This window comes from Oncorhynchus masou, unplaced genomic scaffold, assembly GCF_036934945.1.
Source record: "Oncorhynchus masou masou isolate Uvic2021 unplaced genomic scaffold, UVic_Omas_1.1 unplaced_scaffold_713, whole genome shotgun sequence".
Classification (NCBI taxonomy): Eukaryota; Metazoa; Chordata; class Actinopteri; order Salmoniformes; family Salmonidae; genus Oncorhynchus; species Oncorhynchus masou.
The window spans coordinates 213,366-237,459 of record NW_027013598.1 but is presented as its reverse complement, the minus strand read 5'-3'; the positions used below and the strand labels follow the sequence as shown (position 1 = coordinate 237,459).

General features: G+C 46.8%; 1 protein-coding gene and 1 long non-coding RNA gene across 2 annotated transcripts in view; both read right to left on the bottom strand.

Moving 5' to 3' along the window:
- Positions 1–3,288: 3,288 nt before the first annotated feature.
- Positions 3,289–3,763, bottom strand: LOC135537147 (uncharacterized). Its single transcript, XR_010455130.1, has 3 exons — positions 3,619–3,763; positions 3,513–3,534; positions 3,289–3,406 (listed from the first exon to the last, which is right to left on the bottom strand). It is a non-coding gene; the product is annotated as an uncharacterized LOC135537147 (long non-coding RNA).
- Positions 3,764–16,463: 12,700 nt separating this feature from the next.
- LOC135537145 (transmembrane protein 178B-like) overlaps positions 16,464–24,094 on the bottom strand; it is a 31,212-nt gene continuing 23,581 nt past the window's right edge. Inside the window, exon 3 of the mRNA XM_064963345.1 lies at positions 16,464–16,633. Within this exon, the coding sequence (XP_064819417.1) occupies positions 16,464–16,633 (170 nt within the window). The remainder of the gene's footprint in view (positions 16,634–24,094) is intronic.

Genomic DNA, 24,094 nt, shown 5'->3' with positions numbered 1-24,094 from the left:
TGTTGTCTCTGTTATGTTGTCCCTGTTATGTTGTCCCTGTTATGTTGTCCCTGTTATGTTGTCCCTGTTATGTTGTCCCTGTTGTCCCTGTTATGTTGTCCCTGTTATGTTGTCCCTGTTATGTTGTCCCTGTTATGTTGTCCCTCCAGACCAGTCAGTCTGGTCCCTGTTATATTGTCCCTGTTGTACTCCACTTATAATAGATTGGTCTTGTTGTTGTTGAGAGTTGTGGGGACACCCATGAGATATAATAACAGGCTTTAGTCCAGTGAAGAAATGTTGTGTCGTAATATATAGTTTTCATTAAGCTGTAAAATATCTACCACCACATCAGTGCAGCCCGTTTGTATTGGCAGGGCTGAGGAGAGGGGTTGAGGAGAAGGGCTGAGGAGAAGGGTTGAGGAGAAGGGTTGAGGAGAAGGGTTGTCGCAGCAAACTGTCAGTCACAGTAGACAGATGACTCTCCGTCGGTCATCTACAGTGGTGTGACAGGTGCGTCTCAGCCTCGTCATAAATTATGCAGCAGCGCCCCCTGTCTTCTTCCTTGACAACTACGTAGTCAGGGATATCAAATGGTCCCCTGGTTCAATGACTCCTTTCATTCCCGACGGAAGACCGGGCAGGTGCTATGTTGGGTTGTCGACTTTGTTCTTATGAGGCTAATTCCGTCAAAAAAACAAAAGCACAGGCCATTTTCTATAGAGGCGTGATATGTTTGGAAACCTAAATCCTCGCCTCACAAGTAGAGAGGGGTGGGGGTGGGGGGGGGGTACTATTTCTTTAAGAAGGTGTTTTTGTTAATAAACAATGAATTTAGACACCATGACGTCACCGCTGTAGACCGTCCACACTAGTCTGAATGCGTTAGGAGCCTAACTGCCAGAGGGGTTTTAAACTCGACAGTAACGATAACGCATATTGTTTTATATATATATATATCCTCTGAGGAGTTAATCCCAACGGCGACATCTGCCGCGTCAAATAACATCTTTACGCAACGCTTCCTGGCTCCTGTCCACGTCGCCCAGTGCAGCAGGGATCAGAGTCTCTCTGTGCAATTCATATTTGAAGGCGAAACTTTAGCCTGTTCCGGTTACTGAACGTTTGAAGACATCTGGAACGTAGCGTTTTAAATAATCCCATTGGAACGTAAAGCTACGCCGAAGTCGCGTCGTTCTGAGCGGTGAGTTGATGCGCGTCCATCCCTCCTCGAGTCACACACTGATGTGATGTAGCTATTTGAGTTGAGCCTGATGGACATAGAGACGTATTCAACCGCATGTAATTGATTGTCTTGTCACGGTCATTTGGATATTCATGTTGAATTACCTTATGTACATTTATTATGGTAATGAAGCAACGTATTTTTTTAATAAATATCTATTGGGGACGTTTCCTTTTGAACGACAGGCGTTGTGCGGTTTAATTTGACAATGAGTGATTGTGTTACGGTGCGTCCTGGATGAGGTCATATCCCTATTATTTAGGCCGAGGAAAATTAAGATAATTTGGCGGCTCTACATTCACGTATCGCCAGCCCTTTTAGTCCAGATGGGATGGCAGGGGGGTGGGGGGGTGACTGCATGCTAAGGTCTTTTGACTGACAACAAAACATGACCTTTTCATGTGCACATTGCACGACAAAAACATCACTGAACACCCAGCAAGCATAACGTTTAATTTTTGGGGTAGATTACATTGTAGCGTGGCCTGTTACAGAATAGCCTACAACAAGAGCAATGGCATGCTCTTGTAAACATTCGAGCTCATGCTAAAAGTGGGATCTCACTTGTTCAGGTGAATAATATTCCTTGTTTCTCTGGTTTTGTAGGTTTTCGACTCGAACTGAAACGCTTTGGAAAAATAACTATTGTGTTCTGCGTGGACGTTTGTTCCTGTCTCGCCCCATTCCGCCTAATCGCAGCAGATGGAGGGTTGCTGAGAGCCGGGGAGTGAGATCAGCATCTTTTCACTCGTCGAGGCAGCATCCGAACAGCTGCAGCTGCTCGCTCCCTCTCTCCCGATCACTCTCTCCAGATCACTCTCTCCCGTACAGCAGGAAAGAACGGAACGGAACACTATTTTACAGCAAGGACCTTGCCTTATTCGGTAGATTCAACGAATTTTATGATTTGCAACCTAGACTTAAATTCTATTTGCTCATGGTTGTAACCTCGATGATGGTCTTGCTATCGGCGCCAAGGGGAGATGTAAACTGATTCGTTGGAGGTGGGTTGTAGCCGTAGCAGCGCTGTGCTGACTGACAAAGCGACAGACCGAGAGCGCGAGGAGAGGAGAGCAGAGGAGCTGTCCATAGGCTGGTGGTGCTGATGCGGTGGCTCTGAGAAAAGCAGAGAAACCGAGCATGGCTGCAGGGAAGTTACTGCTCTACGCCGGCCTGTCCCTCTCTCTGTGCGCCCTAGGAATGCTAGCAGTGGCGATCTGTTCCGACCACTGGTACGAGACTGACGCGCGGAGGTATCGGGAGCGCTGTCGGAGCTTCTCCAGCCGTAAGAACCCAGGCTTTATCTACATCCCCAACAACAGCCTCCCTCTGCGGGCTAGCCGCTCCAGACTGGACCGCTGGGAGGACAAGCTGCTCCTAGCCCGGAACAGAAGGCAGCTGTTCGCTATGTCCGCCGCGGACGAGTGTAGCAGGCAGTACAACTCCACCAACATGGGACTGTGGAGCAAATGCCACCGACTGGGCTTCGACCAGGACACAGAAGACCTCATTCGCAAAGGTAAGAGAGAGGAAACGTATAATACAGTACGTCATTGTATACAATAAGACAGTAGGTCTACTGTTACATAATGGGAGTCTATCTGTGTGTAGTCTGTGTGTTTACCTAACCAAACATCATTGTATACAATAAGACAGTAGGTCTACTGTTACATAATGGGAGTCTATCTGTGTGTAGTCTGTGTGTTTACCTAACCAAACATCATTGTATACAATAAGACAGTAGGTCTACTGTTACATAATGGGGGTCTATCTGTGTGTAGTCTGTGTGTTTACCTAACCAAACATCAAGCCACTATGAATATTGCTCATATTAGCAAATTATGAAATAGTTTGTTTTGGTTGACCGTGGTTCATTGGGCTCTTCACAAGCCCCTGGCTAGACAATTAGGCTTCAGAAGAATCATATTATTCAAGTTCCTCAAGTCACTATCTCTCTCAGAGAGAGCATGGTAAGATAAAGATACGTCACCACCACCTCTGTAATGCTGGATTTCAAATGTCCTTCAGCTGAGTCGTGTGTGTCATGTTGTAGGAGGAGAGTACAGGCTATCATTTGAGGCTGATGCACCATGGCAACACAAAGCTCTGATCCACTAGATGGTAGTAGGCCTGCTGCTTGCTGTAACTACGGCTCCCATTCTCACATCTACCTCTCGCTGTCTCTCTCTCTCTGTGTCTCTACCTCTCTCTCTGTGTCTCTACCTCTCACTGTCTCTCGCTCTGTGTGTCTCTACCGCTCGCTGTCTCTCTCTCTCTGTGTCTCTACCTCTCTCTCTGTGTGTCTCTACCTCTCTCTGTCTCTCTCTCTCTGTGTCTCTACCTCTCTCTGTCTCTCTCTGTGTGTGTCTCTACCTCTCTCTCTGTGTCTCTACCTCTCGCTGTCTCTCTCTCTGTGTCTCTACCTCTCTCTCTGTGTCTCTACCTCTCGCTGTCTCTCTCTCTGTGTGTCTCTACCTCTCTCTGTCTCTCTCTCTGTGTGTCTCTACCTCTCTCTCTGTGTCTCTACCTCTCGCTGTCTCTCTCTCTCTGTGTCTCTACCTCTCTCTCTGTGTGTCTCTACCTCTCTCTCTGTCTCTACCTCTCTCTCTGTGTCTCTACCTCTCGCTGTCTCTCGCTCTGTGGTCTACCGCTCGCTGTCTCTCTCTCTCTGTGTCTCTACCTCTCTCTGTCTCTCTCTGTGTGTGTCTCTACCTCTCGCTGTCTCTCTCTCTGTGTCTCTACCTCTCTCTCTGTCTCTACCTATCGCTGTCTCTCTCCCTCTGTCTCTACCTCTCGCTGTCTCTCTCTCTGTGTGTCTCTACCTCTCTCTGTCTCTCTCTCTCTGTGTCTCTACCTCTCGCTGTCTCTCTCTCTCTGTGTCTCTACCTCTCTCTGTGTGTCTCTACCTCTCTCTCTGTCTCTACCTCTCTCTGTGTCTACCTCTCTCTCTGTGTCTCTACCTCTCAATTCAATTCAATTCAATTCAATTCAAGGACTTTATTGGCATGGGAAACATGTGTTAACATTGCCAAAGCAAGTAAGGTAGATAATATATAAAGTGAATATATAAAGTGAAATAAACAATAAAAATTAACAGTAGACATCACACATACAGAAGTTTCAAAACAACAAAGACATTACAAATGTCATATTATATATATACAGTGTTTTTACAAGGTACAAATGGTAAAGGACACAAGATAAAATAAATAAGCATAGATATGGGTTGTATTTACAATGGTGTTTGTTCTTCACTGGTTGCCCTTTTCACGTGGCAACTGGTCACAAATATTGCTGCTGTGATGGCACACTGTGGAATTTCACCCAGTAGATATGGGTGTTTATCAAAATTGGATTTGTTTTCGAATTCTTTGTGGATCTGTGTAATCTGAGGGAAATATGTCTCTCTAATATGGTCATACATTGGGCAGGAGGTTAGGAAGTGCAGCTCAGTTTCCACCTCATTTTGTGGGCAGTGAGCACATAGCCTGTCTTCTCTTGAGAGCCATGTCTGCCTACGGCGGCCTTTCTCAATAGCAAGGCTATGCTCACTGAGTCTGTACATAGTCAAAGCTTTCCTTAATTTTGGGTCAGTCACAGTGGTCAGGTATTCTGCCGCTGTGTACTCTCTGTGTATTGTCAAATAGCATTCTAGTTTGCTCTGTTTTTTTGTTAATTCTTTCCGTTGTGTCATGTAATTATCTTTTTGTTTTCTCATGATTTGGTTGGGTCTAATTGTGCTGCTGTCCTGGGGCTCTGTAGGGTGTGTTTGTGTTTGTGAACAGAGCCCCAGGACCAGCTTGATTAGGGGACTCTTCTCCAGGTTCATCTCTCTGTAGGTGATTGCTTTGTTATGGAAGGTTTGGGAATCGCTTCCTTTTAGGTGGTTATAGAATTTAACGGCTCTTTTCTGGATTTTGATAATTAGTGGGTATCGGCCTAATTCTGCTCTGCATGCATTATTTGGTGTTCTACGTTGTACACAGAGGATATTTTTGCAGAATTCTGCGTGCAGAGTCTCAATTTGGTGTTTGTCCCATTTTGTGTCTCTACCTCTCTCTCTCTGTGTCTCTACCTCTCTCTCGGTCTCTACCTCTCTCTCTGCCTCTACCTCTTTCTCTCTGTGTCTCTACCTCTCTCTCTGTGTCTCTACCTCTCTCTCTCTCTGTGTGTCTCTCTCTCTCTCTCTCTATGTGTCTCTACCTCCCTCTGTGTCTCTACCTCTCTCTGTGTCTCTACCTCTCTCTGTGTCCCTCTCTCTCTCTCTCTCTGTCTCTACCCCTCTCTCTGTCTCTACCTCTCTCTCTGTTTTGTGTGTGTGTGTGCCTGCCTTTGTGTGTGTGTCTACCCCCCACCCCGTGGGATGCTATATCCTCCGGACCCTCACACTGTAAAAAATGATGATGTCACCACTTCCTGTCTTGTGTGCTAGGCCAGTCCTAATACACTATGAGGAGGGAGACTCAGACCCCTTAAAACACAACTCTCCTACCCACAAAATATAAGGAAGTGAAGACCCGGGATTGTATCATGTCATTACAACCTAGCCTGTAGGTCTACCTCATTATGAAGAGAGACTGTTACACCCTAGCCTGTAGGTCTACCTCATTATGAAGAGAGACTGTTACACCCTAGCCTGTAGGTCTACCTCACTATGAAGAGAGACTGTTACACCCCAGCCTGTAGGTCTACCTCACTATGAAGAGAGACTGTTACATCCCAGCCTGTAGGTCTACCTCACTATGAAGAGAGACTGTTACACCCTAGCCTGTAGGTCTACCTCACTATGAAGAGAGACTGTTACATCCCAGCCTGTAGGTCTACCTCACTATGAAGAGAGACTGTTACACCCCAGCCTGTAGGTCTACCTCATTATGAAGAGAGACTGTTACCCCCCAGCCTGTAGGTCTACCTCACTATGAAGAGAGACTGTTATACCCCAGCCTGTAGGTCTACCTCACTATGAAGAGAGACTGTTACACCCTAGCCTGTAGGTCTACCTCATTATGAAGAGAGACTGTTACACCCCAGCCTGTAGGTCTACCTCACTATGAAGAGAGACTGTTACACCCTAGCCTGTAGGTCTACCTCACTATGAAGAGAGACTGTTACACCCCAGCCTGTAGGTCTACCTCACTATGAAGAGAGACTGTTACACCCTAGCCTGTAGGTCTACCTCATTATGAAGAGAGACTGTTACACCCCAGCCTGTAGGTCTACCTCACAATGAAGAGAGACTGTTACACCCCAGCCTGTAGGTCTACCTCACTATGAAGAGAAACTGTTACACCCTAGCCTGTAGGTCTACCTCACTATGAAGAGAGACTGTTACATCCTAGCCTGTAGGTCTACCTCATTATGAAGAGAGACTGTTACACCCCAGCCTGTAGGTCTACCTCACTATGAAGAGAGACTGTTACACCCTAGCCTGTAGGTCTACCTCACTATGAAGAGAGACTGTTACACCCTAGCCTGTAGGTCTACCTCATTATGAAGAGAGACTGTTACACCCCAGCCTGTAGGTCTACCTCATTATGAAGAGAGACTGTTACACCCCAGCCTGTAGGTCTACCTCATTATGAAGAGAGACTGTTACACCCTAGCCTGTAGGTCTACCTCACTATGAAGAGAGACTGTTACACCCCAGCCTGTAGGTCTACCTCATTATGAAGAGAGACTGTTACATCCTAGCCTGTAGGTCTACCTCACTATGAAGAGAGACTGTTACACCCTAGCCTGTAGGTCTACCTCACTATGAAGAGAGACTGTTACACCCCAGCCTGTAGGTCTACCTCACTATGAAGAGAGACTGTTACATCCTAGCCTGTAGGTCTACCTCACTATGAAGAGAGACTGTTACACCCTAGCCTGTAGGTCTACCTCATTATGAAGAGAGACTGTTACACCCCAGCCTGTAGGTCTACCTCATTATGAAGAGAGACTGTTACACCCTAGCCTGTAGGTCTACCTCACTATGAAGAGAGACTGTTACACCCCAGCCTGTAGGTCTACCTCACTATGAAGAGAGACTGTTACACCCTAGCCTGTAGGTCTACCTCACTATGAAGAGAGACTGTTACACCCTAGCCTGTAGGTCTACCTCACTATGAAGAGAGACTGTTACACCCCAGCCTGTAGGTCTACCTCATTATGAAGAGAGACTGTTACACCCTAGCCTGTAGGTCTACCTCACTATGAAGAGAGACTGTTACACCCTAGCCTGTAGGTCTACCTCACTATGAAGAGAGACTGTTACACCCCAGCCTGTAGGTCTACCTCACTATGAAGAGAGACTGTTACACCCTAGCCTGTAGGTCTACCTCACTATGAAGAGAGACTGTTACACCCCAGCCTGTAGGTCTACCTCACTATGAAGAGAGACTGTTACACCCTAGCCTGTAGGTCTACCTCACTATGAAGAGAGACTGTTACATCCTAGCCTGTAGGTCTACCTCATTATGAAGAGAGACTGTTACACCCCAGCCTGTAGGTCTACCTCATTATGAAGAGAGACTGTTACACCCTAGCCTGTAGGTCTACCTCACTATGAAGAGAGACTGTTACACCCTAGCCTGTAGGTCTACCTCACTATGAAGAGAGACTGTTACACCCCAGCCTGTAGGTCTACCTCACTATGAAGAGAGACTGTTACACCCCAGCCTGTAGGTCTACCTCACTATGAAGAGAGACTGTTACACCCCAGCCTGTAGGTCTACCTCACTATGAAGAGAGACTGTTACACCCCAGCCTGTAGGTCTACCTCATTATGAAGAGAGACTGTTACACCCCAGCCTGTAGGTCTACCTCATTATGAAGAGAGACTGTTACACCCTAGCCTGTAGGTCTACCTCACTATGAAGAGAGACTGTTACACCCTAGCCTGTAGGTCTACCTCACTATGAAGAGAGACTGTTACACCCCAGCCTGTAGGTCTACCTCACTATGAAGAGAGACTGTTACACCCTAGCCTGTAGGTCTACCTCACTATGAAGAGAGACTGTTACACCCCAGCCTGTAGGTCTACCTCATTATGAAGAGAGACTGTTACACCCCAGCCTGTAGGTCTACCTCACTATGAAGAGAGACTGTTACACCCTAGCCTGTAGGTCTACCTCACTATGAAGAGAGACTGTTACACCCCAGCCTGTAGGTCTACCTCACTATGAAGAGAGACTGTTACACCCTAGCCTGTAGGTCTACCTCACTATGAAGAGAGACTGTTACACCCCAGCCTGTAGGTCTACCTCATTATGAAGAGAGACTGTTACACCCCAGCCTGTAGGTCTACCTCATTATGAAGAGAGACTGTTACACCCCAGCCTGTAGGTCTACCTCACTATGAAGAGAGACTGTTACACCCCAGCCTGTAGGTCTACCTCACTATGAAGAGAGACTGTTACATCCTAGCCTGTAGGTCTACCTCATTATGAAGAGAGACTGTTACACCCTAGCCTGTAGGTCTACCTCATTATGAAGAGAGACTGTTACACCCTAGCCTGTAGGTCTACCTCACTATGAAGAGAGACTGTTACACCCCAGCCTGTAGGTCTACCTCACTATGAAGAGAGACTGTTACACCCTAGCCTGTAGGTCTACCTCACTATGAAGAGAAACTGTTACACCCTAGCCTGTAGGTCTACCTCATTATGAAGAGAGACTGTTACACCCTAGCCTGTAGGTCTACCTCACTATGAAGAGAGGGACACTCACTCAGACCTCATCCTTCGACTTAGATGAAAGTCTCATGCGTACACTCTTCGTAAAAAAGGTTGCGAACTAGAAACTATCCAGTGTTTTTTCGGTATGTCCTCATAGAGGAACTTCTTTTTTGGTGCTAATGTGGGTAGAACCCTTTGCAGAGGGTTTTTCAAAGAACCCCCTGTTTGCTTCTACCTATACACCTTTATGAAGGGTTCCACCAGCCTCTTTAGCCTTTAAAATTGTATTATTTATGACAATAAACAACATATATATACACTGCTCAAAAAAATAAAGCGAACGCTAAAATAACACATCCTCGATCTGAATGAATTAAATATTTTTATTAAGTACTTTTTTCTTTACATAGTTGAATGTGCTGACAACAAAATCACACAAAATGATCAATGGAAATCAAATTTATCAACCCATGTAGATCTGGATTTGGAGTCACACTCAAAATTAAAGTGGAAAACCGCACTATAGGCTGATCCAACTTTGAATGTCCTTAAAACAAGTCAAAATGAGGCTCAGTAGTGTGTGTGGCCTCCACGTGCCTGTATGACCTCCCTACAACGCTTGGGCATGCTCCTGATGAGGTGGCGGATGGTCTCCTGAAGGATCTCCTCCCAGACCTGGACTAAAGCATCCGCCAACTTCTGGACAGTCTATGGTGCAACCACAGCGAGACATGATGTCCCAGATGTGCTCAATTGGATTCAGGTCTGGGGAACGGGCGGGCCAGTCCATAGCATCAATGCCTTCCTCTTGCAGGAACTGCTGACACACTCCAGGCATATGAGGTCTAGCATTGTCTTGAATTAGGAGGAACCCAGGGCCAACCGCACCAGCAGATGGTCTCACAAGGGGTCTGAGGATCTCATATCGGTACCTAATGGCAGTCAGGCTACCTCTGGCAAGCACATGGAGGGCTGTGCGGCCCCCCAAAGAAATGCCACCCCACACCATGACTGACCCACCGCCAAACCGGTCATGCTGGAGGATGTTGCAGGCAGCAGAACGTTCTCCATGGCGTCTCCAGACTGTCACATGTGTTCAGTGTGAAACTGCTTTCATCTGTGAAGAGCACAGTGCGCCAGTGGCGAATTTGCCAATCTTGGTGTTCCCTGGCAAATGAAAAACATCCTGCACGGTGTTGGGCTGTAAGCACAACCCCCACCTGTGGACGTCGGGCCCTTACACCACCCTCATGGAGTCTGCTTCTGACCGTTTGAGCAGACACATGCACATTTGTGACCTGCAGGAGGTCATTTTACAGGGCTCTGGCAGTGCTCCTCCTGCTCCTCCTTGCACAAAGGCGGAGGTAGCGGTCCTGCTGCTGTAATGTTGCCCTCCTACGGCCTCCTCCACGTCTCCTGATGTACTGGCATGTCTCCTGGTAGCGCCTCCATGCTCTGGACACTATGCTGACAGACACAGCAAACCTTCTTGCCACAGCTCGCATTGATGTGCCATCCTGGATGAGCTGCACTACCTGAGCCACTTGTGTGGGTTGTAGACTCCGTCTCATGCTACCACTAGAGTGAAAGCACCGCCAGCATTCAAAAGTGACCAAAACATCAGCCAGGAAGCATAGGAACTGAGAAGTGGTCTGTGGTCTCCACCTGCAGAACCACTCCTTTATTGGGGGGGTCTTGCTAATTGCCTATAATTTCCACCTGTTGTCAATTCTATTTGCACAACAGCATGTGCAATTTATTGTCAATCAGTGTTGCTTCCTAAGTGGACAGTTTGATTTCACAGAAGTGTGATTCAAATCAAATCAAATTTATTTATATAGCCCTTCGTACATCAGCTGATATCTCAAAGTGCTGTACAGAAACCCAGCCTAAAACCCCAAACAGCAAGCAATGCAGGTGTAGAAGCACGGTGGCTAGGAAAAACTAGAAAGGCCAAAACCTAGGAAGAAACCTAGAGAGGAACCAGGCTATGTGGGGTGGCCAGTCCTCTTCTGGCTGTGCCGGGTGGAGATTATAACAGAACATGGCCAAGATGTTCAAATGTTCATAAATGACCAGCATGGTCGAATAATAATAAGGCAGAACAGTTGAAACTGTAGCAGCAGCACGGCCAGGTGGACTGGGGACAGCAAGGAGTCATCATGTCAGGTAGTCCTGGGGCATGGTCGTAGGGCTCAGGTCCTCTGAGAGAGAGAAAGAGAGAGAGAAGGAGAGAATTAGAGAACGCACACTTAGATTCACACAGGACACCGAATTGGACAGGAGAAGTACTCCAGATATAACAAACTGACCCCAGCCCCCCGACACATAAACTACTGCAGCATAAGTACTGGAGGCTGAGACAGGAGGGGTCAGGAGACACTGTGGCCCCATCCGAGGAAACCCCCGGACAGGACCAAACAGGAAGGATATAACCCCACCCACTTTGCCAAAGCACAGCCCCCACACCACTAGAAGGATATATTCAACCACCAACATAGCATCCTGAGACAAGGCTGAGTATAGCCCACAAATATCTCCGCCTTGGCACAACCCAAGGGGGGGCGCCAACCCAGACAGGATGATTGACTTGGAGTTACATTGTGTTGTTTAAGTGTTCCCTTTATTTTATTGAGCAGTGTGTGTTTCTATTTAGAATCCTTCTAGACTTCCAAAGAATCCTTCTAGACTTCCAAAGAATCCTTCTAGACTTCCAAAGAATCCTTCTAGACTTCCAAAGAATCCTTCTAGACTTCCAAAGAATCCTTCTAGACTTCCAAAGAATCCTTCTAGACTTCCAAAGAATCCTTCTAGACTTCCAAAGAATCCTTCTAGACTTCCAAAGAACCATCAAAGAACCCTATCTTTCAAAACACTTATTAGAATGTTAAAGGTTCTAGGTAGAACCCTTTATCTTGCAAAGAGCCATTTGTCTTCTTAAAAAGGGATTCTTCAGATCAAAACGGTTCCTGGTAGAAACCTCATCCCTCCGTAAAGAACACTTTTGGAACTCTTTTATTTTTTTTTCAACGAGTGCAGACTCATCCGTAGACTAGGATACATCTATAGAGACCTGGTCTACAGTAGTGTACTATAAAGACAATAAGGTAATGTGTCTCGTCTGTAGACTAGGATACATCTATAGAGACCTGGTCTACAGTAGTGTACTATAAAGACAATATGGTACTGTGTCTCGTCTGTAGACTAGGATACATCTATAATACCTGGTCTACAGTAGTGTACTATAAAGACAATAAGGTAATGTTTCTCGTCCGTAGACTAGGATACATCTATAGAGACCTGGTCTACAGTAGTGTACTATAAAGACAATAAGGTAATGTGTCTCATCTGTAGACTAGGATACATCTATAGAGACCTGGTCTACAGTAGTGTACTATAAAGACAATAAGGTAATGTGTCTCGTCTGTAGACTAGGATACACATCAACATATGTGCTATTCCTACAGGCTATATTCAGAGATGACTGTTGTGTATGAGTAAAACCATTCATTCCCAATGTCCAAATGTTTATTCATCGTTCTGTTGATCAATCATGAGTAAACTCTTCTCTGGCAGAAGAAGCTCGTCTCTGTTCTATGGCGTGGACGTGTGGTTGCTATGGAGTCACCTGGCATTGGCCGGCGTTTGACGGAGGTTACTGTCCACCATTAGTATGTGTCTGTGTAACGGTCTGTGTGTGTGTGTCTCTGTGTGTGTGTGTCTCTGTGTGTGTGTGTGTGTGTGTGTGTGTGTGTGTGTGTGTGTGTGTGTGTGTGTGTGTAACGGTCCGTGTGTGTGTGTGTTTGTGTGTATGTGTGTGTGTGTGTGTGTGGGGCTGTGTGTGTGTGTCCGTCTGTATATGTGTGTGTGTGTATGTATGTGTGCGTGTGGGGCTGTGTGTGTGTGTCCGTGTGTGTGTGTGTGTGTGTGTGTCCGTGTGTGTCCGTGTGTGTGTGTGTGTGCGTGTGTTTGTTCAGGCAGCTTCCATAGTCTTGATGACCTGCCATCTGCAGTAATGGGCACCAGGCCTCAGACCTTGCTGTGCTTAGCAAGCTAATGAATGGAGGACTAACACAGTACATCCCTGATCCAACCTAATGTCCCAGACTGGAAAGTGGAACCTCTAACCGGGGCAGTTTGACTGGAAACTGGAACCTCTAACCGGGGCAGTTTGACTGGAAACTGGAACCTCTAACCCAGGCAGTTTGACTGGAAACTGGAACCTCTAACCAGGGTAGTTTGACTAGAGACTGGAAACTGGAACCTCTAACCGGGGTAGTTCGACTGGAAACTGGAACCTCTAACCGGGGCAGATTGACTGGAATCTGGAACCTCTAACCGGGGCAGTTTGACTGGAAACTGGAACCTCTAACCCAGGTAGTTTGAATGGAAACTGGAACCTCTAACCCAGGTAGTTTTACTGGAAACTGGAACCTCTAACCCTGGCAGTTTGACTGGAAACTGGAAACTGGAACCCGGGCAGTTTGAATGGAAACTGGAACCTCTAACCCAGGCAGTCTGACTGGAAACTGGAACCTCTAACCTGGGCAGTTTGAATGGAAACTGGAACCTCTAACCGGGGCAGTTTGAATGGAAACTGGAACCTCTAACCGGGGCAGTTTGACTGGAAACTGGAACCTCTAACCGGGGCAGTTTGACTGGAAACTGGAACCTCTAACCCAGGCAATTTGACTGGAAACTGGAACCTGGAACCTCTAACCGGGGCAATTTGACTGGAAACTGGAACCTTTAACCGGGGCAGTTTGACTGGAAACTGGAACCTCTAACCCGGGCAGTTTGACTGGAAACTGGAACCTCTAACCGGGGCAGTTTGACTGGAACCTGGAACCTCTAACCCGGGCAGTTTGACTGGAAACTGGAAACTGGAACCTCTAACCGGGGCATTTTGACTGGAAACTGGAACCTGGAACCTCTAACCCGGGCAGTTTGACTGGAAACTGGAAACTGGAACCTCTAACCCGGGCAGTTTGGCTGGAAACTGGAACCTCTAACCGGGGCAGTTTGAATGGAAACTGGAACTTCTAACCCGGGCAGTTTGACTGGAAACTGGAACCTCTAACCGGGGCAGTTTGACTGGAAACTGGAACCTGGAACCTCTAACCCGGGCAGTTTGACTGGAAACTGGAACCTGGAACCTCTAACCGGGGCGATTTGACTGGAAACTGGAACCTGGAACCTCTAACCCGGGCAGTTTGACTGGAAACTGGAACCTGGAACCTCTAACCGGGGCAATTTGACTGGAAACTGGAACCTGGAACCTCTAACCGGGGCAGTTTGACTGGAAACTGGAACCTGGAACCTGGAACCTCTAACCGGGGCAATTTGACTGGAAACTGGAACCTGGAACCTCTAACCGGGGCAGTTTGAATGGAAACTGGAACCTCTAACCCGGGCAGTTTGAATGGAAACTGGAACCTCTAACCAGGGCAGTTTGACTGGAAACTGGAACCTCTGACCGGGGCAGTTTGACTGGAAACTGGAAACTGGAACCTCTAACCCAGGCAGTTTGAATGGAAACTGGAACCTCTAACCCATGGCAGTTTGACTGGAAACTGGAACCTCTAACCAGGGCAGTTTGACCGGAAACTGGAACATCTAACCCAGGCAGTTTGACTGGAAACTGGAACCTCTATCCCAGGCAGTTTGAATGGAAACTGGAACCTCTATCCCAGGCAGTTTGAATGGAAACTGGAACCTCTAACCGGGGCAGTTTGGCTGGAAACTGGAACCTGGAACCTCTAACCCAGGCAGTTTGACTGGAAACTGGAACCTCTAACCAGGGCAGTTTGACTGGAAACTGGAACCTCTAACCCAGGCAGTTTGACTGGAAACTGGAACCTCTAACCCAGACAGTCTGACTGGAAACTGGAACCTCTAACCCTGGCAGTTTGACTGTAACCTGGAACCTCTAACCGGGGCAGTTTGACTGGAAACTGGAACCTCTAACCAGGGTAGTTTGACTGGAAACTGGAACCTCTAACCGGGCAGTTTGAATGGAAACTGGAACCTCTAACCCAGGCAGTTTGACTGTAACCTGGAACCTCTAACCGGGGCAGTTTGACTGGAAACTGGAACCTCTAACCCAGGCAGTTTGAATGGAACCTGGAACCTCTAACCCGGGCAGTTTGAATGGAAACTGGAACCTCTAACCAGGGCAGTTTGACTGGAAACTGGAACCTCTGACCGGGGCAGTTTGACTGGAAACTGGAAACTGGAACCTCTAACCCAGGCAGTTTGAATGGAAACTTGAACCTCTAACCAGGGCAGTTTGACTGGAAACTGGAACCTCTGACCGGGGCAGTTTGACTGGAAACTGGAACCTCTAATCCGGGCAGTTTGACTGGAAACTGGAACCTCTAACCAGGGTAGTTTGACTGGAAACTGGAACCTCTAATCCGGGCAGTTTGACTGGAAACGTATGGGGAGACTCTGTATGGCTGCTCACCAGTCCACCCACTATGCCACCATTGACCTGAATGGGGAGGTTGGTTCTACTCTATGTGTACGGTCAGATCCCTGTGCTTTGTCGATGACTTCACAGGCTTGGTAATGATGTCAGTATGTCAGAGGAGCTTTACTGTCGTTGCTGTCTATAAAAGAGCTCCAGCTGTTAATGATTCTGAAGCAGACACTCTACTTCCCTCTCCAGGGTATCTGAGATCCGACGTCCTCCTCCCTCTATCGCTCCATCCCCTACAGCCTTCACCATCCTTCCATTCCTTCTCCTCTCCTCCATAACCATGTACTGCTTAATATTCTTGAGTCTCTGTCAAGCCATGGTGTGATATATAGAGCTGTTGTAGAAGGGAGCTGAGTCAGACTCTAAATGGTATTCTATCCTGTATCTACTAGTGCTGCTTTCCCTAGCACAGTCTACACAGCTAGTTACAGAGAGACAGAGCTGTCTAACCAGCTAGTTACAGAGAGAAAGCTAGTTATAGAGATAGAGCTGTCTACACAGCTAGTTACAGAGACAGGGCTGTCTAACCAGCTAGTTACAGAGACAGGGCTGTCTAACCAGCTAGTTACAGAGACAGAGCTGTCTACACAGCTCGTTACAGAGACAGAGCTGTCTAACCAGCTAGTTACAGAGAGAAAGCTAGTTATAGAGATAGAGCTGTCTACACAGCTAGTTACAGAGACAGAGCTGTCTAACCAGCTAGTTACAGAGAGACAGCTAGTTACAGAGACAGGGCTGTCTAACCAGCTAGTTACAGAGAGACAGCTAGTTACAGAGGCAGGGCTGTCTAACGAGAGAGAGAGAGAGAGACAGAGAGACAGAGAGACAGAGAGACAGAGAGACAGAGAGACAGAGAGACAGAGAGACAGAGAGACAGAGAGACAGAGAGACAGAGAGACCGAGAGACCGAGAGAGAGAGAGAGAGACCGAGAGAGAGAGAGAGAGAGAGAGAGAGAGAGAGAGAGAGAGAGAGACAGAGAGACAGAGAGACAGAGAGACAGAGAGACAGAGAGAGAGAGACAGAGAGAGAGAGAGAGAGAGAGAGAGAGACAGAGAGACAGAGAGACAGAGAGAGAGACAGAGAGAGATGGGTTGAGCGTCAGTCTACCCCAGAGCCTCCCACCTGAGGCCTAAGGAAAGCCTGGGATTGGATTACCATGCTCCCTGGGGAACCCATGGCTCCACTGGGGGAGTTAAATTGGACACCCTGTGAGGGCGAGCCAACCCTCCACAGCCTGCTGCTACTGAGACTCCCGTGCTTGAGGTGATCTAATAGACACCCACTAGTGGGAATTAGGGTTAATCGTTCATGGATTTATTGGTAGTAATTGAATTCTAATTTGTTATGATCGTGATTGGCAGTGCATTGTGGCCTTTGGGTGATTCTTTCCCTTCCCCTCACCCTACTGAATGTTGCCTGTGTTTTAGGTGGATTTGTGACTATGTGTTGTTCTTACTGGAGATGTCGTGTGGAGCCTAGTGGACATAGATATCTTCCCGTTGCTGGAGCTGGTTAACTTAATTATTTATCTCATTCCTGACCCTGTTGTACCTTGTTCCTGACCCTGTTGTACCTTGTTCCTGACCCTGTTGTACCTTGTTCCTACCTGTTGTACCTTGTTCCTGACCCTGTTGTACCTTGTTCCTCGCCCTGTTTTACCTTGTTCCTGGCCCTGTTGTACCTTGTTCCTGACCCTGTTGTACCTTGTTCCTGACCCTGTTGTACCTTGTTCCTACCTGTTGTACCTTGTTCCTGACCCTGTTGTACCTTGTTCCTACTTGTTGTACCTTGTTCCTGACCCTGTTGTACCTTGTTCCTACCTGTTGTACCTTGTTCCTGACCCTGTTGTACCCTGTTCCTGACCGTGTTGTACCTTGTTCCTGACCCTGTTGTACCTTGTTCCTGACCCTGTTGTACCTTGTTCCTGGCCCTGTTGTACCTTGTTCCTGGCCCTGTTGTACCTTGTTCCTGGCCCTGTTGTACCTTGTTCCTGACCCTGTTTTACCTTGTTCCTGCCTGTTGTACCTTGTTCCTACCTGTTGTACCTTGTTCCTGACCCTGTTTTACCTTGTTCCTGACCCTGTTGTACCTTGTTCCTGACCCTGTTGTACCTTGTTCCTGACCCTGTTGTACCTTGTTCCTGGCCCTGTTGTACCTTGTTCCTGGCCCTGTTGTACCTTGTTCCTGGCCCTGTTTTACCTTGTTCCTGACCCCGTTGCACCTTGTTCCTGACCCTGTTGTACCTTGTTCTTGGCCCTGTTGTACCTTGTTCTTTACCCTGTTGTACCTTGTTCCTGACCCCATTGTACCTTGTTCCTGGCCCTGTTTTACCTTGTTCTTTACCCTGTTGTACCTTGTTCCTGACCCTGTTGTACCTTGTTCCTGACCCTGTTGTACCAACGATATAAACATGAATACTGGTGTCTATGGTCACAGCACTGGCACCCGACCTTCTCATTCTGTCTTTCTCTTTTCTCTACCACCTCACCTGCCCAACAGCAATACATAACCCCCCAGATACACACAGCAGGAGAGAGATCAAAAGGGCATTTTCAATCAAAGACAGCCATGTTTTGGCCCGAGTGCTATGAGTGAGCTCTGTTGTTATCGTCTAACAGTACGTCTCCAAGCCGATACTGTAGGTAGAATGTGTTGAATGTAAATGATTGAGTTAAACGGTAGAAGAGCAGCGGGACTCATTTTGACTCGACAGTCTCTACTGTCTCTGACGTTTTGAAAGGCACGTCTCATATGTCCTTTGCTTTTTGTTTTTTAATTAAGTCTATTGTTTTGTTTTTATTAACCGATTTAACTGACTTGCCCAGTTAAATAAAATACATTTCTACACTCCATCTCTGGCTCTAAGAGATCACACAGTGTACAAGTAGAGAGAGGGAGGGAGGGAGAAGGAGAGAGGGGAGAGAGGGGGAGAGGGAGAATGAGAGAGGGGAGAGAGGGGGAGAGGGAGAAGGAGAGAGGGGAGAGAGGGGGAGAGGGAGAATGAGAGAGGGGGAAGAGGGAGAAGGAGAGAGGGGCGAGAGGGGGAGAGTGGGAGAGAGATAGGGGGAGAGAGAGATCGAGAGTGAAAGAGAAGGGGGGAGAGAGGGTAGAGATAGGGAGGGAGTAAGAGAGGGAGATGGATAGAGAGAGGGAGAAGGAGAGAGGGAGATGGGTAGAGAGAGGGAGAATGAGAGAGGGAGATGGGTAGAGAGAGGGAGAGGGAGAGAGGGAGAAGGAGAGAGGGAGATGGGTAGAGAGAGGGAGAATGAGAGAGGGAGATGGGTAGAGAGAGGGAGAGGGAGAGAGGGAGAAGGAGAGAGGGAGATGGGTAGAGAGAGGGAGAGGGAGAGAGGGAGAAGGAGAGAGGGAGATGGGTAGAGAGAGGGAGAAGGAGAGAGGGAGATGGGTAGAGAGAGGGAGAGGGAGAGAGGGAGAAGGAGAGAGGGAGATGGGTAGAGAGAGGGAGAAGGAGAGAGGGAGATGGGTAGAGAGAGTGAGAAGGAGAGAGGGAGATGGGTAGAGAGAAGGAGAAGGAGAGAGGGAGATGGGTAGAGATAGGGAGAGGGAGAGAGGGAGAGAGGGAGAAGGAGAGAGGGAGATGGGTAGAGAGAGGGAGAGGGAGAGAGGGAGAAGGAGAGAGGGAGATGGGTAGAGAGAGGGAGAGGGAGAGAAGGAGAAAGAGAGAGGGAGATGGGTAGAGAGAGTGAGAAGGAGAAGGAGAGAGGGAGATGGGTAGAGAGAGGGAGAGGGAGAGAGGGAGAAGGAGAGAGGGAGATGGGTAGAGAGAGGGAGAGGGAGAGAGGGAGAAGGAGAGAGGGAGATGGGTAGAAAGAGGGAGAAGGAGAAGACAGCAGCAGCTGGGGAGGAAAAGACTCTCTTTCCCTATCTCTACCCATCTCCCTCTCTCCTTCTCCTTATCTCTGTCCTTCTCCCACTCTTTTACAGTCTCCACTTCTTATGTATTCCTGTCCTTGTCTTCCTCTCATGCTTTCATTGTCTATCTGTGTCTCTCAGACTGTACCGTGCTCTTGTTCTCTCTCTCCTTTTCTCCTCTCCTACTTTCTACCTCTGATTCCAACCTACCCTTTAATACACTATGTAGACACATTCACTCTCTGATTCCAACCTACCCTTTAATACACTATGTAGACATATTCACTCTCTGATTCCAACCTACCCTTTAATACACTATGTAGACATATTCACTCTCTGATTCCAACCTACCCTTTAATACACTATGTAGACACATTCACTCTCTGATTCCAACCTACCCTTTAATACACTAGGTAGACACATTCACTCTCTGATTCCAACCTACCCTTTAATACACTATGTAGACACATTCACTCTGATTCCAACCTACCCTTTAATACACTATGTAGACATATTCACTCTCTGATTCCAACCTACCCTTTAATACACTATGTAGACACATTCACTCTCTGATTCCAACCTACCCTTTAATACACTATGTAGACACATTCACTCTCTGATTCCAACCTACCCTTGAATACACTATGTAGACACATTCACTCTCTGATTCCAACCTACCCTTTAATACACTATGTAGATATATTCACTCTCTGATTCCAACCTACCCTTTAATACACTATGTAGACACATTCACTCTCTGATTCCAACCTACCCTTTAATACACTATGTAGACACATTCACTCTCTGATTCCAACCTACCCTTTAATACACTATGTAGACACATTCACTCTCTGATTCCAACCTACCCTTTAATACACTATGTAGACACATTCACTCTCTGATTCCAACCTACCCTTGAATACACTATGTAGACACATTCACTCTCTGATTCCAACCTACCCTTTAATACACTATGTAGATATATTCACTCTCTGATTCCAACCTACCCTTTAATACACTATGTAGACACATTCACTCTCTGATTCCAACCTACCCTTTAATACACTATGTAGACACATTCACTCTCTGATTACAACCTACCCTTGAATACACTATGTAGACACATTCACTCTCTGATTCCAACCTACCCTTTAATACACTATGTACACTATTACCTCTCTCTATCTTTCCACCTCTCCCCCTCTCTCTATCTTTCTACCTCTCTCTATCTTTCCACCTCTCCCCCCTCTCTCTATCTTTCCACCTCTCCCTCTCTCTATCTTTCTACCTCTATCTATCTTTCCACCTCTCCCCCCTCTCTATCTTTCCACCTCTCCCCATCTTTCTACCTCTATCTATCTTTCCACCTCTCCCCCCTCTCTATCTTTCCACCTCTCCCCATCTTTCTACCTCTATCTATCTTTCCACTTCTCCCTCTCTCTATCTTTCCACCTCTCCCCCCTCTCTCTATCTTTCCACTTCTCCCTCTCTCTATCTTTCCACCTCTCCCCCCTCTCTCTATCTTTCCACCTCTCCCCCCTCTCTATCTTTCCACCTCTCCCCCCCTCTCTATCTTTCTACCTCTATCTATCTTTCCACCTCTCCCCTCTCTCTATCTTTCCACCTCTCCCCCTCTCTCTATCTTTCCACCTCTCCATCTTTCCACCTCTCCCCCCCTCTCTATCTTTCTACCTCTATCTATCTTTCCACCTCTCCCCCTCTCTCTATCTTTCTACCTCTATCTATCTTTCCACTTCTCCCTCTCTCTATCTTTCCACCTCTCCCCCCCTCTCTATCTTTCCACTTCTCCCTCTCTCTATCTTTCCACCTCTCCCCCTCTCTCTATCTTTCTACCTCTATCTATCTTTCCACTTCTCACTCTCTCTATCTTTCCACCTCTCCCCCCTCTCTCTATCTTTCCACTTCTCCCTCTCTCTATCTTTCCACCTCTCCCCCTCTCTCTATCTTTCCACCTCTCCCCCCTCTCTATCTTTCCACCTCTCCCCCCTCTCTCTATCTTTCCACCTCTCCCCCTCTCTCTATCTTTCCACCTCTCCCCCCTCTCTCTATCTTTCCACTTCTCCCCCCTCTCTATCTTTCCACCTCTCCCCCCTCTCTATATTTCCACCTCTCCCCCTCTCTCTATCTTGCCATCTCTCCCCCCTCTCTATCTTTCCACCTGTGTGTTGGTTGGTTGGAGCTGGTTGGAGCTGTCTTCATCATGTTTTCATTGTACTTTAACATGTTATATTAATAGAATAAGATGTTATATTAGTAGAATAACATGTTATATTAATAGAATACGATGTTATATTAGTAGAATAAGATGTTATATTAGTAGAATAAGATGTTATATTAGTAGAATAAGATGTTATATTAGTAGAATAAGATGTTATATTAGTAGAATAAGATGTTATATAATTAGAATAACATGTTATATAATTAGAATAACATGTTATATAATTAGAATAACATGTTATGTTAGTAGAATAAGATGTTTTAGTAGAAAGTGTTATATTCGTAGTCTCTCCCTACACTACTCTGTCTAGGGCCCATCAGTCTCTCCCTACACTACTCTGTCTAGGGCCCATCAGCCTCTCCCTACACTACTCTGTCTAGGGCCCATCAGTCTCTCCCTACACTACTCTGTCTAGGGCCCATCAGTCTCTCCCTACACTACTCTGTCTAGGGCCCATCAGTCTCTCCCTACACTACTCTGTCTAGGGCCCATCAGTCTCTCCCTACACTACTCTGTCTAGGGCCCATCAGTCTCTCCCTACACTACTCTGTCTAGGGCCCATCAGTCTCTCCCTAAACTACTCTGTCTAGGGCCCATCAGTCTCTCCCTACACTACTCTGTCTAGGGCCCATCAGTCTCTCCCTACACTACTCTGTCTAGGGCCCATCAGTCTCTCCCTACACTACTCTGTCTAGGGCCCATCAGTCTCTCCCTACACTACTCTGTCTAGGGCCCATCAGTCTCTCCCTACACTACTCTGTCTAGGGCCCATCAGCCTCTCCCTACACTACTCTGTCTAGGGCCCATCAGCCTCTCCCTACACTACTCTGTCTAGGGCCCATCAGTCTCTCCCTACACTACTCTGTCTAGGGCCCATAAGTATTTACCTAATTGAGTTTAAATGTTAACGAGTTCTACACAGTGTCCAGTGTATTGATGGGCCACACAGTCAGGGGCTAATTGAGGTCTTTTGGATAAAAGACAGTTTATTTAACATAACAATCCACCTCTCTCATCAGATGACACCCTGTGTCCTGCCAATACCCTGTTTATTCCACCTTCCTCCTCCTCCTCTTCCTCTCCTTTGATCAATGGCTCATCAGAGAGCTTAGATCACACGAGAGAGAGATAGAGAGAGAGATCAAGCCCTGATTGAACTAGCCAAAAGACTGACTGACCTTCTTGTTTAAAGAGAGACAGATATAGGAGAAAAAGACAGAGAGAGAGAGAGAGAGACGGTTTTGACTGAAGATACTTTGTGAGCAGTGCAGCTGTCTCCGTGGATAGATAGACCTCTTAAAGGGGAGGGACATAGACGTAGTCATGAAACACATAAAGGGTGTACGGCAGAGATGTTGAATGTATTTATTCACTTGTGCAACTGACTAGGTATTCCCTTTAACATGTGTCGGACCAGACCTAGCCTTAGTGATGGTTATAGTATAGCTGATAGGAAGCTAACGTTAGCTCAGACCAGACCTAGCCTTAGTGATGGTTATATTATAGCTGATAGGAAGCTAACGTTAGTTTAGACCAGACCTAGCCTTAGTTATTTATTTTTATTTTTTTTATTTCACCTTTATTTAACCAGGTAGGCAAGTTGAGAACAAGTTCTCATTTACAATTGCGACCTGGCCAATATAAAGCAAAGCAGTTCGACACATACAACGACACAGAGTTACACATGCAGTAAAACAAACATACAGTCAATAATACAGTATAAACAAGTCTATATACAATGTGAGCAAATGAGGTGAGATAAGGGAGGTAAAGGCTAAAAAAGGCAATGGTGGCGAAGTAAATACAATATAGCAAGTAAAACACTGGAATGGTAGATTTGCAATGGAAGAATTTACAAAGTAGAAATAAAAATAATGGGGTGCAAAGGAGCAACATAGATAAATTAATTAAATACAGTAGGGAAAGAGGTAGTTAATTGGGCTAAATTATAGGTGGGCTATGTACAGGTGCAGTAATCTGTGAGCTGCTCTGACAGTTGGTGCTTAAAGCTAGTGAGGGAGATAAGTGTTTCCAGTTTCAGAGATTTTTGTAGTTCGTTCCAGTCATTGGCAGCAGAGAACTGGAAGGAGAGGCGGCCAAAGAAAGAATTGGTTTTGGGGGTGACTAGAGAGATATATCTGCTGGAGCGTGTGCTACAGGTGGGAGATGCTATGGTGACCAGCGAGCTGAGATAAGGGGGGACTTTACCTAGCAGGGTCTTGTAGATGACCTGGAGCCAGTGGGTTTGGCGACGAGTATGAAGCGAGGGCTCGCCAATGGGAGCGTACAGGTCGCAATGGTGGGTAGTATATGGGGCTTTGGTGACAAAACGGATTGCACTGTGATAGACTGCATCCAATTTATTGAGTAGGGTATTGGAGGCTATTTTGTAAATGACATTGCCAAAGTCAAGGATTGGTGGGATGGTCAGTTTTACAAGGCTATGTTTGGCAGCATGAGTGAAGGATGCTTTGTTGCGAAATAGGAAGCCAATTCTAGATTTAACTTTGGATTGGAGATGTTTGATATGGGTCTGGAAGGAGAGTTTACAGTCTAACCAGACACCTAAGTATTTGTAGTTGTCCACGTATTCTAAGTCAGAGCCGCCCAGAGTAGT